Source organism: Python bivittatus, unplaced genomic scaffold (genome assembly GCF_059951505.1).
Source record: "Python bivittatus isolate LINGU-HERP-01145 unplaced genomic scaffold, Pbiv_v1 ctg000200_np1212, whole genome shotgun sequence".
NCBI classification, from domain to species: Eukaryota; Metazoa; Chordata; class Lepidosauria; order Squamata; family Pythonidae; genus Python; species Python bivittatus.
Genome location: NW_028277040.1, coordinates 12,331,381 through 12,347,185, shown reverse-complemented (window position 1 = coordinate 12,347,185; position 15,805 = coordinate 12,331,381). Strand labels below are relative to the sequence as shown.

At 37.7% G+C, this 15,805-nt stretch overlaps 1 protein-coding gene across 2 annotated transcripts in view; it reads right to left on the bottom strand.

The window, feature by feature from the left end:
* TMEFF2 (transmembrane protein with EGF like and two follistatin like domains 2) overlaps positions 1 to 15,805 on the bottom strand; it is a 229,116-nt gene that overhangs the window by 38,210 nt on the left and 175,101 nt on the right. For both annotated transcript variants that reach the window (XM_088135698.1, XM_088135697.1), the window contains exons 6-7: positions 13,522 to 13,670; positions 10,156 to 10,215 (exon numbers count right to left, since the gene is read on the bottom strand). In XM_088135698.1, coding sequence (XP_087991824.1) covers positions 10,156 to 10,215; positions 13,522 to 13,670 — 209 coding nt within the window. The remainder of the gene's footprint in view (positions 1 to 10,155; positions 10,216 to 13,521; positions 13,671 to 15,805) is intronic.

The following is a 15,805-nucleotide window of genomic DNA, read 5'->3' as shown; positions in this document are numbered from 1 at the left end:
TAAGCCCAGTGATGAGCTTGGCTTTGCTCTGAAGCAAAGAATACCTCCTCTCTCCCTAAGAAAGATATAGGAAGTTTTAAAAAGAAATATGGTTTTGTGGTTGCACAAATAATTAAATTCTGTGTATGTATATATGTGTGTGTATGCAGTACAGTTGTAGAAGAAGGAATAAATGGTACACAGAGATGGTGGGGAAGGGAATCTTTCATTTAAAATCTAAACTTAAGGATTTTCCTTCCAGATGAGCTATGTGAAATGTATTCACTTTCAAATATTGTCTCAGTAATGTGTCATACACATCTTGAAGAAAGACACAATTTCTGTCACTCTTGTATCAATTAAATAGGGGGAGGGAATTAGGCTTAGCCAAAAAAAAAAACAGTGCCCTCTAGTGAAACAGAAGTACTTTTTCATTATCACACACATTATTCATGCACAAACTGGATAGTTCATGCAAAATAAAAATGTTTAAAAATTAATAGAACCATGCCATCTTTAGAATAAACACTATAGTCATTGCTTATATCCCAAGCAAACATTGTGATGGGGGGAAAAAAAAAGATCAGAAAAGAAGACTGGAAAAACCTTTCATTTGAACCCAGACTTCAAAAACATAGTATAATTTACCAATAATAGTCAGAAGAAAATAGGCATATAATTTCAAAGATCTGATCTAGACTTATTCTTAAAATGGGAACTGTTATTGCATTGCTCCATGTCATGGGAATCTGACCCAAATCTTATTTTCTATATAAAGAGAATAGCCAGCATAAAAAGGCACTGTGATATTTGCTTTTATGATTTCAGGTAAATTAGATCAGTTTTTGGCCTGCCTTTTCTGGGAAATAAGTCCTATCAAAAGAAAGGGAAGCCTAGGGTTGGGGTAGAAGAGATCAAGTCCCAAGACATTGTGGCATTTGAATCTGAAGAGTTCCCAGTTTCATTAAATATCATCTGAAAAAAAAAATCAGAAAGATCACCAATAATTCTCTCCCCATTCACTGGGCAGGAGGAAAATCCTTATCTGAAATTATCAGGTCCCTAATACTAAAGCTACACAGCTCTGTGCACGGCTGGGATCTCTCCTAGAGAAAGGTCCTCTCTCAGCAGAAGAACCATTATTTTCTTTCCTCATGCTATTTCAGGGCCCACAGATTTTTAGAGAAAAAATTTAGGAAGGACGATGGTGTGGCTGTTTGGTACGAAGAAGACCGTGAAACTGAAGTATCTTTTCATCACGGTCGTCTGTTCTTTTCCCAGCCATTAATATTCTGTATTTTCCCACACAGTGCAAAAGTCCTCAAGGGTATTGTAATGTATCATTATACGCATTTCAGCACTGCTGAATCCATGCAGGTGTCCTGTCATGTGAACAGGGTGGTGGATGACAGACAGCCAGTTTCGGGAATGTTGGACTCTCCAGCGGGGCTGCGCTATACCTCCCAGTATTCTTCATCACTGACTAGGCTGGCTGGAGCTTCTGGGAGCTATATTTCAGCATGATTTGGAGGGCCCCAGGTCTGCCCACCCCTTATGTTCAGCAAGCTGAACAAATATTAAATGGGGAAATAGGAGTCTCTTTCTCTATTCCTAAACCTATCTTAATTTTCTCCAATTCTTATATAAATGAAATGGATGCCCAGCTAGTTGAGAACTAAACATACACAATGCCATTCTGTGTATCAACTCATTAAAAAAAATGCCAGCATCAGGACCAGTTGTGTGCATAACTTTCTTAAATTAAGAGAGGATCAGAGAGGGATTTCTACAAATGGAAGGAAGATGCAGGAGCAAGTGGCACCTGTGTTATTTCTACAATAAATTATAAGAATTCTCAGTGTAAAATCAGAAAGCAGGTGAAAGGCAAGATAAAATTAGACAATGGATTGAAATGGAAAGTGAAAAAAATCTACCTCTAATTAGAATTCATTTCTTTTTACAGTACTTCTCTTTAGCTACAAGAATCCCATGATGCAAAGATTATTTATTTATTTTGAAAAGCTTGCTTTAAAATCTAGGAAAAACGGCAGCGCACATAATCAAACCCTGAGATTAAGTGGCCTGTGCAAGAGGGAAACTCTTTTTTTTTTTTCAAATTTATTTTATAATGAAGATGGCATCTTATTTAAGCTAATTTATCCTATTGCGTCTGGCAGAGACACTATTCTGAGCATAGGTAAAGGGACTAAGAGAGGGATTACTGAGCATTAAAAAGCCTCTAATTTACTCTGCAACAGGGATATCTGAATTTCAAATAAGCAGAAAGAAATATAAATGATGCATGATATATTTATGAACTGGGGCATAAATGTGCAGAATTGGTTCATGCCAGCTCAGGGTTTTTCTCTACAAAAACCTTTATTCGCACTGCAAATACAATTTCTGTGTTTCTTCACAGCCGTCTGCTGCTAACATAACATAATGTCACAGATGACTGGCTATGTGATATTACAGTATGGGAAAACAAGTAAAGCACAATATTACTAGAGGAGTGTGTGTGTGTGTGTGTGTGTGTGTGTATGTGTGTGAGAAACTCTGAGCCACAGTTTGTCACAAATAGTTTTAATGAACCTTCCTTAATGTAAGTCCCAAAAGGAAAAAAATATGTATTGCTAAATTTCTCCCTGCCTCCACCCCATTGCCCCAAACCATGAAGAAGTTTGACATTTTAATTTATTTCTAAGACTTGCATTTTTCAGGGAGACTGGCGACAATGTAATAGCTCAAGCCAGCGATTTATTTATTATGCTGCTCGTACCAATAACAGTGCTACAAGCTGGAACCTGCATTTCCCCTTGTTTATTTTTCATTGAGATCAATGTATTTGCAGAAATAGTATTTCTAGCAATATGATGGTGAACAAATCAAACACTTTCATTTCAGTGCTCATTCACTGCATAATTGTGTCCCTACATTAGTGGAATAAGCTATATGGATGTAAAGTGTGGTCTAAATTCATTAATGGAGAAATTATAAATGAACTTAAAAGGAACTATCACAAAATGTGGGTCACTAGCACAGAACATAAGCTTTTCCGAAGTGTTGACTTTCCTTTGATGGCAATTCTATAAATAAAGTAGGCTCTTCCTTGCAGTTTTCTATACAAGAACCACCTTACATAATATGATAATTTTTTTGAATTTTTCAACTAAAGCTCAAATGGAAATCTCCTTTGAAGCTCTTTCTAAACAAACACTGTTATGACCCTTGTGGATCTAGCCCAATGTTTCTCAACCTTGGCAACTTTGGGATGTGTGGGCTTCAACTCCTAGAACTTCCCTGTCTGCATACTGGTTGGGGAATTCTGGGAGTTGATGACCACATATTTTAAAGTTGCCAAGGTTGAGAAACACTGATCTAGCCACATTCCATCAGGAGGGAAACTGAGACTTGAGCAGTGATTCAGAAACGTTTGTGTAGACATTCAAACAATGTTCTCTTCAATAGAATAGTGACTATACTGGCACTAAAACCATGTTTTCAATATCTGTAAACAGGAAATACAATTTTAGGTATGATTTAAAGAAGATTGATGTAGAAATATAGATGAAATATTTTGTATTCCCTGGAATGCATATGGACTTGCAGAACTGTCCCTAAAATCCAGGCAGGTAATGATTCCTTGCTTTCAGGACGAAGAAGATGAAGCTCAGAGGAGGGTTGAGGTTAGAGTTACACCAATGGAAAATTGCCCCACCCATAGCTTCACAAAAAATGCTACAAAACTATCTTTGCAGCATTTTCTTGGAGCAGTGGCTGTGCTGGAGGTTAGTTGGCTTACCCACTGTGGATCTCCCCAAGACTGATGACAGAGTGGAATGTGGCACTGATCAGGGATTTGGATAACTTTTGTATGCTAAAGGGGCCTCAATGAACAGCTGGAAGGCCAAGTGGAGGCAAACTGAGGTAAAGAGCTTCCAGTGCCTGATTGCTTAATGGAGAATCCAGTCCCTGATAACAACAGTTACTATCTTCTTAGGAGTCTGCCTAATTTTTTCCTGCCTATGAGGATTGCCTTCTGTGGAGCTGATTCATTCAGATTCCGTAATGTGCAGGGCTGAATGAAATGATTTAATTATGCCTAAACCTGGTTACAGAGGTGTCATGCTCTTTTGCAGGAAGATATGCATGGAGGATATGTATCAGTGATATATTTTGTATTTTTCAGAGCACAAATTATTCCCATCTGCTTTATCCCAATGGTCTGTTTTAAACCCTGTGCTAAGCTGCCTCAGTTAAAGAAGGAGGAAGAGGAGGAGAGGCAGAAGCTAAATGAAGTACCACCCCAATCCTCTGCTTTAAAATCTTTATAGCACCAGTGTGTATGATCTTAGCCCAGTGTTTCCAGGAAGTTATCAAATGAAAAATGCTATTTGTTCATATTGTTATCAGCAACATAAGAGGCATTAAAACCCATTGAGCTAAAGACTGCAGACAGAATCTGTAGAATAATCTCTATATATATTCAAGACAGGACTTCAGATAAGCAGAGCAGCATGCAGAGTTTTATACAAATTTCCAAAATCCAGGTATGAACTTACAATGAACTTGAATTTTATTGCTACCTGACTGATAGTTTGGAAACAGTGTTCTAGATGCTTTTAAAATAAGTGCCTTCAACTTTCAGGAGACTACCCTGAAAAGGAGAGTTGAGAAAGAATTGACCCTCCAGATGTTGCTTATCTACAACTTCCAGCAGCTTCAGCCAACAGGACCAATTATGAGAGACAGTGGAGCTGAAGTCAGTATCATCCAGAGAGCCACAGATTCCACAGCTTTGTTATTAAAGGTAGAGTAGTGAGTTGGAGGTTAGGATTCCTGAATAATAACAAGTCCTTGAGTGGGTGATTCTTCAGATTTATTGGTGGGTTGGGCATGGAATTGTACTAATGTGCTTCAAGGACTTCTTTCCCCCCCTTTTTTTTCATTTATTTGCCAGAATCATGGCTAATGCGTGCTTTGGAAAAGGCTGGAGATGTTAAAACTTCCTGGAAAGTGCTATGTAATGACAGAACATCTTCTCAAATATATTAATGCTTCAAAGATTTCTGGATTAGAACCATGTGGCAGCTGTTGGATAGTTGGATATTTTATTGGGTCATTACTGTATTCTGAAGGTAAAAGCTTAGAAGTGGGGAGCAAGGAAGACCTTGTATTACATAATAATACAATTGAAATCTTATTGCCTTCCAACCGATTTTGGCTCTTTCCCAAACATCTACCCAAACTTCAATCTCAGGAAGATTACTGCTTCTCCCTGGTGATCAATGTAGTTGCAGTCAGATTGCCTTCACATCTGAAGATTACTACTTCTTCATAATATTCTTAGAATATGGGAAAACAGAGAAGGAATACTCAATATTTACCATGTATCAGATGTGTACACCCACCATTTGGGTATTTCAAATCTCTTATTAAATTTTTACAAAAGCATACATAAAAATACACAAAACAGCTAATCATCTAGGCCCACTTCAGTAAACAAATAGAATTCTGAGATAGATAGATAGATAGATAGATAGATAGATAGATAGATAGATCCATCCATCCATCCATCCATCCATCCATCCATCCATCCATCCATCCATCCATCCATTCTATCACTTGGTTAAAAGAAGCCTTTAGGTTCTGCAACCCGCATAGCCATGTGTATCTGTGGGGAGGGCAAATGATATCAGGTGTCATGTTATTATTGTATAAAACACAGCAATGACATACTGTAGATAATTCACAGCACAATATCATGATGCAAATGGTGTAAATTACATAATTTACATCATTTGTATGATGATGTTTGGCATGCATGATATCATTGTGATTTCTCCTGGATGCCCTATGACCACAGTATAGGAATATGTATGTTTTTACTTCTTTTATAGAAGATGCTTACAAAAGGCAAAATATCTTGCTAAGAAAAGAAAATCTACAGCCATTACCATCTTATTCTTATGTAAAATTAGACAGAGTTAACAGTGGTAATTACTGTGTAAACCAGAGGTTGGACAGTCTGAAACCCTGGGGTTGCATATAGCCCACCTTTCTTATGGGAATGTCCTTCAACAATCATGCTGGTTGGAACTGAACATAGTTTTCTATCTTTTTTGAGGAAGGAAACATATACTTTTGAAAGGCTTTAAACTAATTTTAAAAAGGAATCCTCCCCCCCCCCATTCCCTCCTTAAATCTAGAAGAATTTGAAAACCACGGTCCTGCTGATATGTATAACTTGGCCCCACTGAATCACTACCCTGCCTCTACAACTTACCAAAAATGTTAAATATGGAGCCCTGGCCATCAAAAGATTGGCAACTCCCAGTATACCATGATATTCCCGTTTAATTGTTCTGTTTGAGATCTAACGCCATGCTATGATTTGCTGATTCATGAACAACAAAAACAACATGCTCCTAGAAGGCTAGACAAATTTGCTTTTTGTTTTTTTAAACTAGTCAAAATTTAATGTATTTATTATACTGTGATTTGTCTGAACGTATGATTTCTTGAAACAAACCAGAAGGAACCAGAAGTGTATGAGGCTGTATAGTTTACAAATACAGTGATTAAACCAAGCTCAAGAATCTGGATGGTTTAAAGTAATGGCATTTAAACTAACCAGCTTGTTGCTTATTTTTCTCATTTGGTTATAACAAAACACCTGGTAACAAGTAGTGGATATTTCAATTCTCCCACTTGCATCCAAGGTGGAGGCTGCAAAGTGGGTAGTGTGAGCGGTTGAGTCTCCTCTGTTTCATATAGTGCTGAGGTCAGTTACAGCATGATGTCCAAAATAAGCCGAGGCCTCCTTCTTGAGAAGATTAATGGGTTGAAAATAGAGGATGGATTTCTGCAATATCCTAATCTTTGTGAACTTAACGTATTTGACCACTCAACAATAACAAGTTTTTAAAAAATCATTTCCACTCAGCCTTCATACATTAATCTTCCAGCAAGCTTTTATAAGTTCCATGTTAGCTGTATTTCTAAAGCTTGGTCAATTTACCTGGCCAACCTCCCTATTGCTAAAGCTTGGGAAATTTAATTTTCTAACTATAGTGTGTGTGTGTGTGTGTGTGTGTGTGTCTATGTCTACGTTGTATAGTTCTCTTTCAGAATTATTGAACAAAATAAGTTCTCTTATTTTGAGAACTTTCAGTTCTGCCTTACCTAGCTTTATATAGGGCACTGCTGGAGGAAGACTCTTCTGCTGATGCCAGCAAAAGCACAGCGAAGGGGTTCTGCTGACAAGTTATCCTCTTGACTTATATTTCCCCTTGCTATTTTGAGTCCACCAGGGCACTGATTCATTGTCTCTTCCCTTTGAAAATGCTAGGCTGCTTCAAAACTTCGGCTTTCCTTTTCCAACCTCTCTCTCCCTGTCACCCATCTTTTCAGGGCTGTCCCTGCTTGTTCTTAGAGGGGGAAGATCACTTCACAGCCATATTGTCTCCTTTTCCAGATGTCTGTTTGATCTGGAAAAAGGCCCCCTTTTTCTTCTTCCCATGGCTGTAAACAAAGAACAGGAGGGGAAGAGAGGTGGTGAAAAGGTGCCTGGGTTGAAGCCGTAACATATTTCTCCTGCACCTGGAGAAGCTGATGCAGCTGAAGCTATATAAAGATGAAGAGCCATCCTTGCCACCCCCGTGCATTACTTGGTTCCAAGTGAAAGAGCAAAGGACTAGAAGTCTGCAAAGCACTTGAGGTTAATATTTTCTGACTCTGTAGCATCTTCTGCTGGATCCTGACCAAAAGTCTTCACACTGGAAATGGGCTGTTCTGACCTCAGACCAAATCATTTCTGATGAGATCAAAAGGGCCCATGTCAACACTGGGACACCTGAAGTTGGAATGGAATTGTTTGGGCCTTGGAACAGTGTGACATCAAAACGTTTTCCACATCTCTACAAAGCAGTTATGATGGCTACTGTGGCCACAGCCAAGTCAAAACCTCCTTATTCTTTTGCAAAACCAAAACAGAATCTCTTATGGGTATCTCAAGGCCATGCATGAGACTTAATAGGATTGCATTTGATGTGCGGTAACCAAACAAAATGACTCACTGGTAAGCATATATACCATTTTTCAGAACTTCACTTTGGCAGTTCCTCTATATAAACCATGGAGTTTCTCTTTCAAAGGATCAAGTCTATTGATATTATAATGCAGCTTCCTAACCTATGGTCCAATTGTCTTACTACAATTCCCAGAATTCCCAGCCAGCTCCTTCAGTTCTAACATATTTGGAAGCCAACAGGTTAGGGGAAGGCTACAATGATGTTTCTGCTCAGATTGCTCTCCCTGAACTTCGTTCCTTAACATACAGAGACGTATCACGCGTTTATAAGTAACTGTGGCAAAGATATTTTAAAATGAGAAAACAGTTTTTAAAAAGTTCCTCTGTATGTGCACCAGTATATCTTATTCTTAACTCACATTATGCATTGCAGAAAAGCAGTGAACATTTTGCTATCAAGTAGGGCCAGTAAAATCTTAATAAATAAAAGATGCTTCACCATTTCTTATTTAGTACAGCAAGGCCATGAGCCAAGCACTTAAAAGAAAGCCCCTTCATGAAGTTCTTTTTTACTCAACTTAAAAAAAACTGAAAGTGGAAAAGAGATACATTTCTTGCCTTATTTTTAAAATGATTGCGCTCCTAGTACTCCCATTCTCAGTCCTAAAGTCAAGCTGTTAAAATTTGCACAAGCATTTAAAGACTCCTTGAAACTCAATCTTCCTGGTAAAGCAGATTTGAAAAATAAAAATAAACTGAAGATACCACCTCACCAAACATCATTTGATAAAACCTTAAATAACATTTACGTATATATTATATTTCAAACTGCTGTATTAAGCCAGAGCTGAAGTTATATTTTGTTGGTGTTTCCAAATAAATTAAAGCCATTTATCATTTAAAAAAAAAACTGATCTAAAATACCTCATTAACTTTGCATCCAAGTGTAAGTATGGTATAATGTTTATCCCAGTTAGAGCCAAAGAATAGCTAGAAATGAGCTGTAAGAAATTATTGGTTTCAGCTTTGTGACATGTTGATTTTTTTTTTAATTGAAATTTAAACACAGTGGATGCCACCATGATTAATGTGAATGCCTGTGAAGGCTGGCGGTAGCAAAAATGGGGTGTGGGGGAGATTTCACTCATTAAGATGAAAAGAAGTGTCAGTGTTAAAAGAAGTATCATCAACTGATTCATTTCTTTTAACATTTTGTTAAAATGTTATACTTTACCTGGCAGGGGAGATACCTTGATCATGAAATATTTGAATTGCATTATATTGATTTAAATATTGTAAGCTTAAGTAAAACATATCTGGGGGAATCCTGAAGGAAAGGGACAATTATCCTGAAGCCTAACATGTTTTAGTCAAAGTATTGCCTGTTGATGAAGAGCTACTTTTAATACATTCTCTTTCACCACTTATCTAAAAGGGAACGTAGTCCATCAATAACACACAACAACCATAATGGTTCATTAAATCAAAGCCCATGCAAGATCCAGGTTTAAAAGCAATTGAGTCCGGTTTCAATCAAGCTCTCTCAGCATCAGCTACCCACAGATTAATGTTAGAAGAAAACTATGATCAGAACTAGGTATTCTGTATATTAAAGTAAAATAAAATCTATGTTATTCCAAAGCAAATGAATTCCATCTTCCAAATTATAGCAGTCATTCTTGGAGCAAAGAGCAAAAGTGTAACACATACGGTGTTGGGTAGAATATTATCTCCCAGATTGGTCTGCAAGATTTAAATACAGGCTGGAAGAAAAAGCCAGTTTTAAAGTTCCTTTCAATCATACCCATCCATTTTAATAACATTTGGTGCTAAGTAGATGGAACTTGGAAATCTGTGTATTATGCACCCAAGTAGAGTCTTCAGGCTTCCTGAGAAGTATTTGCTTTCTCAATCCCACCAATTAATTTTAGAGGGAGGGAATGGAAAATGAGGACAAGGATTTTTTATCTATAGTTATAGTAATTGCTCCAATTCATTGACTTAAGCTCCAATTCCTACTGAAGATAATCCTATTTTTCTCTCATAGGAAATGAAAGAAGACTTCATTTATGACTTCAGTTTTTTCAAACATACTTTCCCCCTGCTTCTCAAAAACTATGTCCACCTTTGCTGGGAGTACTTACCCGCATAATCTGTTCTTGCATAATGCCCATCTTCTGACTTTGTAGTGGCAGTTGTGTTATCTGAAAGACATAGCATTTGTTTACTTTTGTTACAAACTGAAATCGAATCCCTTGCTAGGGTAAGTGGTTCTCTTGCATTTTTAAATCACAGCTGTGATTCACATGTCAGTTTTATACTAGTGATGAAATGTAAGATTTTTCTCTTAAACCAATGCAATCTTTTTAGCAACGCTTGTAGGACAGTGCACAAGAATTTATAGGACTGTACATAAGACCATAAGAAATCCTTTCTGGATTAGGCCAAGATCCTTCCTAGTTCAGCCTTTTGTTTCTCATGATAGCCACTCAGATAAGATGCTCACAGGCAAGAGAAAGAGTTTTCCCTCACCATTTTTTTCTTGCAGCTGGAAATAATGCTAGTCAAAAGTCATATTGAGCTTTCAGGACAAATAATCCTTGATAGATCAGCCCTTCGTTAATTTATCTAATCCCTTTTAAAATCATCCAATTCAGTGGCCATTGTCATGTCTTGTACCACCTCAGGTAAACTGTACAGGATTTAAATTTGAAGTACCTCAAGGTTAGACTTCTCTTGATTGGAACATGGACATTTTAACCTTATGACTCATTCATTTCTTAATCTACATATTTGAAGTAGAACAGTTTCATGAAAGCCATGGGACATACTGAATATCTGAGGGAGCTCAAAGGCATAACTATGGATAGTTTTCTGATTGCTGTGAGGAAAGTGGCTTTCACTTTCATTTGAATGGAAGTCTTGATGGACATAACTGACTCTCTGAATGTTTATTAGAAGAAAAAAAATGGTTAAGATAATAAGTTTGTATTTCTGATGCAATGCAATGACAATTTGCATTATATGTATTTTACATTGCTGTGTGTTTTTTGTTTTTAAAAGCAAGATTATGGGCATTTTGTAAATCATAATGGCTACATAAGACTGGCTCAAAAGAATTATATAAAACATTTAATAACACACACACACCCCTATCAAAAACTGTGGAAGTAAAGTGTTATTATGAACTGCTTATATAGTCAAGCTATATTCCCCCAGTCCTTACATTCATTTTAACTCACAGCTGATTTTTTAAAGTATAAATAAATGAATAAACAATGTATAAATTATGAACACCTTTGCTTTTTCACTATAGCTGAGTGAATCAGAAGTTCTTGGGAATAAATGAACTTTCCAAATAAACAAAATCTTACAGAAATCCCAAATGAACATTTTATTTAATTAAGAGAGCTTCTGAGAACTTGTTATATTTGCAGTAGTCAGCTGTTTCCCTCTAGAATTAAAAACCCGAAATAGATTATGCAAGCAGGAAAAATTAAAAACACCAGTCATGTATGGATGATTAAAGCTACAATCCCACACATATTAGCTAGTCTGTACTCTGTCAGGCTTATTTCTGAACAGGAATGCATGGGACTACATTGAAACCCTGGAAGGTAAGAGGATATTTTTTTGCTGTTGGAACTTTACTGCACACATCATTCTGTTGCATACTGGGGGGGAAAAGTCACATTCAGTGCTCGGAACAAATTATTTACTCATAGGCTCTCTGTTCTGTGGGAGAGCAGGAAATCAAATTGCTGAGCTTTCAGTGCCTGACCGAGGTATAGGAATGCCTGGCCTTGACTGATCGTAGAAGCCCAGCACAGATGCATGGCCAGTATGCAAGATCACCAGGAGCTCTTAAGTCTGTAGGTTATCAAAAACACTTCTCTGAAGGCAGCAATGGCAAACAAGTCCATACTGTTAATAGGAAAACTGCATGACTGTGGTCATGAAGTCACCAAGAATCCAGTTGGACTCCAAGGAGACTTGACTTTACTTAATGCAATGAAAACAACACTTGCTGTTTCTGATCTTGGCAGGCAAAACAGTGGAACTGTCAGTGAAGGTTCTATTCACACTGGAGTGAAGGCATATAAAAAGCCTCTTCAGATATCTCAGCAAATTCTGGGGAGGTCAGGGACTGAAGAGGCAGGGTTCTTACATGGAAGATATGGGGGATGGAGTTACTGCCCATAGCCCAGTGCCCCTTACATATTTTTAATTCCCTTGAGTGGACATTGTACCTGAACCAAGCTATGATAATGAAGGCAAGCTGTGTGTCTTTGAGGGTATTTGGGGCCAGGTGAAAGTCTTGCAAAGTATGCACAGATCTATTGCTGAATCACAACTGCACCCAGAACATATGTGCAGCTAATGTCTGCCCCCAGAATCCACTTCTGAACACAGAAGGTGTGCAAGAATAGGCAACTTTATGTTCTACATATGTTGAATTACGACTCCAAATTAAGGTAGAGGAATGGAATCCTGGTCTCACCCTTCTCTGCTTGGAATTGGGGTCTGTTATGGTCAGCTGCTGCCAGCTGTTAATGGCAGCTGGGTATATGTACAGACACTATCTGACAGAACCTTGGTTCAGGGCTTTGACCCAGATGTTCCTTTCAGGTTTTCCCCTTAACAGTGACAAACAACCTAATGGAGTTGTTCTCTAACCACAGAAGGGGAAAAAGGAGGAAGGGGAGCTATTTAGACATTTTTAGAGGCCAGAAAAGTAGTTTTTAAATCCAATCTTTCAGAAACATAATTGTGTCCCTCACATTGTCACTTGCAACCATGGTATGCCACCTTCCATGATTTACAACCACTTTCCACAATTTGGCGTCCTCCAGATTCTCATCCCTCTCCAGTCACCAAGGCCAATTATGGGGGTTATAGCTTAACACATCTGGAAGGCAGAATGAATCCCTGAGATCATACAGGACATTTTCAAGGGAGACAATGAGAATGGAAGGAGAACTGCAACCACCATGACCACTAGTATGTTCCCAATCCCCCTAGACCTTATAACCTCCCAGTACTGTCAAAGGGATCTTTCTTTCTGCAAAGGCTTGTAAATTTACAGGTGTGTTTCTGCGTCTCTGGAATATTTTTAGGTCAACTCAAGTTATGCAGAACCTGTTGTCCCAGGAAGATAGATTTCAACATATTTTTACAAGTCTGGTACATCTTCTTCCTTTGCCTCCTACACTGATTGGGTATACCATAAGTACTGTTAAAAATCAAAGATAGTGTACAAAGACATAGCAGCAATATAGCTGTTTATCCTCTATTTCAATTGGATGCAGAATAACTGTACCCTTGACTGTGGGCCATAATAAAAAGAACATTATTGCTGCACCTGTTCATAGCCTGAAAATCTATAGAAAACGTAAGAAATGTCTAATAATAATTCATGCCAGCTCCCTCTGTCCCAGTTCTCCTTCTCTTAAACATACAAAGTAAAAATGGAGAGCTATCTTCCAAATGAATTTTGCTAGGAGCATTACCTTGACATCGGCCCAAAGACATGACTTCAATTTTCTCCTGTTTCTGGCATGATGCTTCTTTGATCTGACATGCATTATCATAAGATTTTCCGTCGGAAGCACAGAGAGGATTGAAGTTGGTTTGAGAACAGTCAATGTTGCACACACACCTGAAAAGATTAAAAAAATGACTCATGTAAAAAATAAAATAGAATGCATTAATTAACAAGAAAAGGAAGGCCTTTCACTTAAAAATAAATGACACTAACAATAAATTAAGAAGAAATCCTTGACATGTTGCTGGGGCTCTGCAATTATAATGTGAATAAAATGGAAGAGAGTGCTGGCAGAAGACTAGTGTCTAGGAAAGAATACAAGAGAAAGCTAGAAAGGAAGTATTTTAATGCTGCCACTGAAAGGCCTTTCTTAACCCCATACCATCCAGATATTCGTCCGAGGCAGCACAGAGAAGGGGGTTCTAACTCAATGTTGGCTACGATCAGGGCCTTTTTCGTGGTAGCACTTTGCTCAGGAAAACCTTTCAGCAGAGAGGCTCATTTGCTTGCATTTTTGTTCATTAGTTATCCTAGGCTTTGAAAAGTTCGGTATTTTAACCCCTTTCAACTAGCACTTACTATTGGTTTCATTATGACTGATCTACCCAATTGCAATGTACTTAGTGTGTGCTTTACTGTTTGGAAATGATTTGTTTGCAAATAAATCTAAAAACACATTTATAAAACGTCTTGGATATTATTTGACTCGATGGCCTTGGACCAGCCACATTTCTGAAAGTCTCCACACACCCCTCTGCTGTATAATGAAGGGATAACATCAAGCTAGGCCAGAGCTGGCAATACAGTGCCCATCCCAATGCAAAAGCACGCAAACAAACAAACCTTGAGAGATCATGAAATCTCATGCTATATAATGGTTTTGTTTGAATTTTAAATGCTTCCGGTAGTCTTGGGAAAGATCTCACATGTTTCAGCAATGTATTTTTGTTGGAGGGGACATAGCAAAGGTATTCAGGGCCTGAAAGCATTGCTGAGGCCTAGATTTATGCCATTGTAAGAATTAACCTGATAATGGAGAGGGAGTCCTTTGAGCAGCCTACCAAAATTGCATTTCATTGTGTGTGCCTTGTTCACATATCAGTCAAGTGGGGGGAAGTGTGTACAAGGCAGGAGGTCTTCCAAACTCCCATCTACTCTTCTGCACCAATATTCCTCCAGCCACCTCCCTTTGTGGCTTAGGTACTGAAGGAGATATGAGCCAAGGGTTTGGAATACTGTGGCAGTGGGGAAATCTGAATGCTCCCTATCTTGAGATTCGAACAATACTGTATTAAGAACAGCTGCAGTGGTTCCTACTTTATGTTTGGAAACAATGGAAAGATTTGGTGATTCTCTTTAAACCTCTAAATGACCAGGGCTAGAATACGAAGAGTAAATCTAAATAGAATAGCTAAATCTTAAGCATGAGTTTGTCAATTTTGGTTTCTCTAATTTTCTTACGTTTACATCCTTCCAGTTGATTTATCCTGTTTCCCACATCAGTCTGAGATATTTTTATAAACATTAGCATGACATTTCATAAACCTCTTTCATGTTTGTTTCTAAATTACCTTTGTGTATGCAAATGTCTATCCTTTAAAATATCCCAGTGTTTCATATTTCCCCAAATATGCATTTTAGCACCACATTTGGGATTGGAGAACTGCCTAGCAAAATTTGGTAATGTGCAAATTCTAAAGGGTAGCTAAATTCTGATACCTGTACTGATCTGAAAGGGTAAAATTAGGCAGCTTTGCATTAAAATTATGAACCAAAATGGATTTCTTTCCCATTTTAGTTGTCCATAGTGTTCATAGCATTTTTTTACAATGACTAAGATCTTTTGGGGTGGCTGTTCTTACTGTGACCAAGACACAGCTAGTTGGGACATCCCTGTAGTTGTGCCAAGACTATGGATCTTCCTTCCTTTGGAGGTCTGTTTAACCATTTCAATCCCTGATTTTCTTTGCCTTCAATCCAGTGAATTTTTTGTTGCTTTTGGTCTTGTTGGTTAATTTTGGTTTGGATTTTTGAAAGCTGTTATGAGTCTTCTGGAAATCTGCAAATTCAGATGAAAGGTGGAATAGAAATATTTTAAATAATAATAACAATAATAATAATAATAATAATACTTTTAATAATAATATACAGGAAGGCTCAGTTAGTTTAGATTTCCCCTCTCACATTTCTTGTATCACTACACTTTCCTACCCTCTTGTTTATTCAGGGTACGTTTAGGAATGATTATC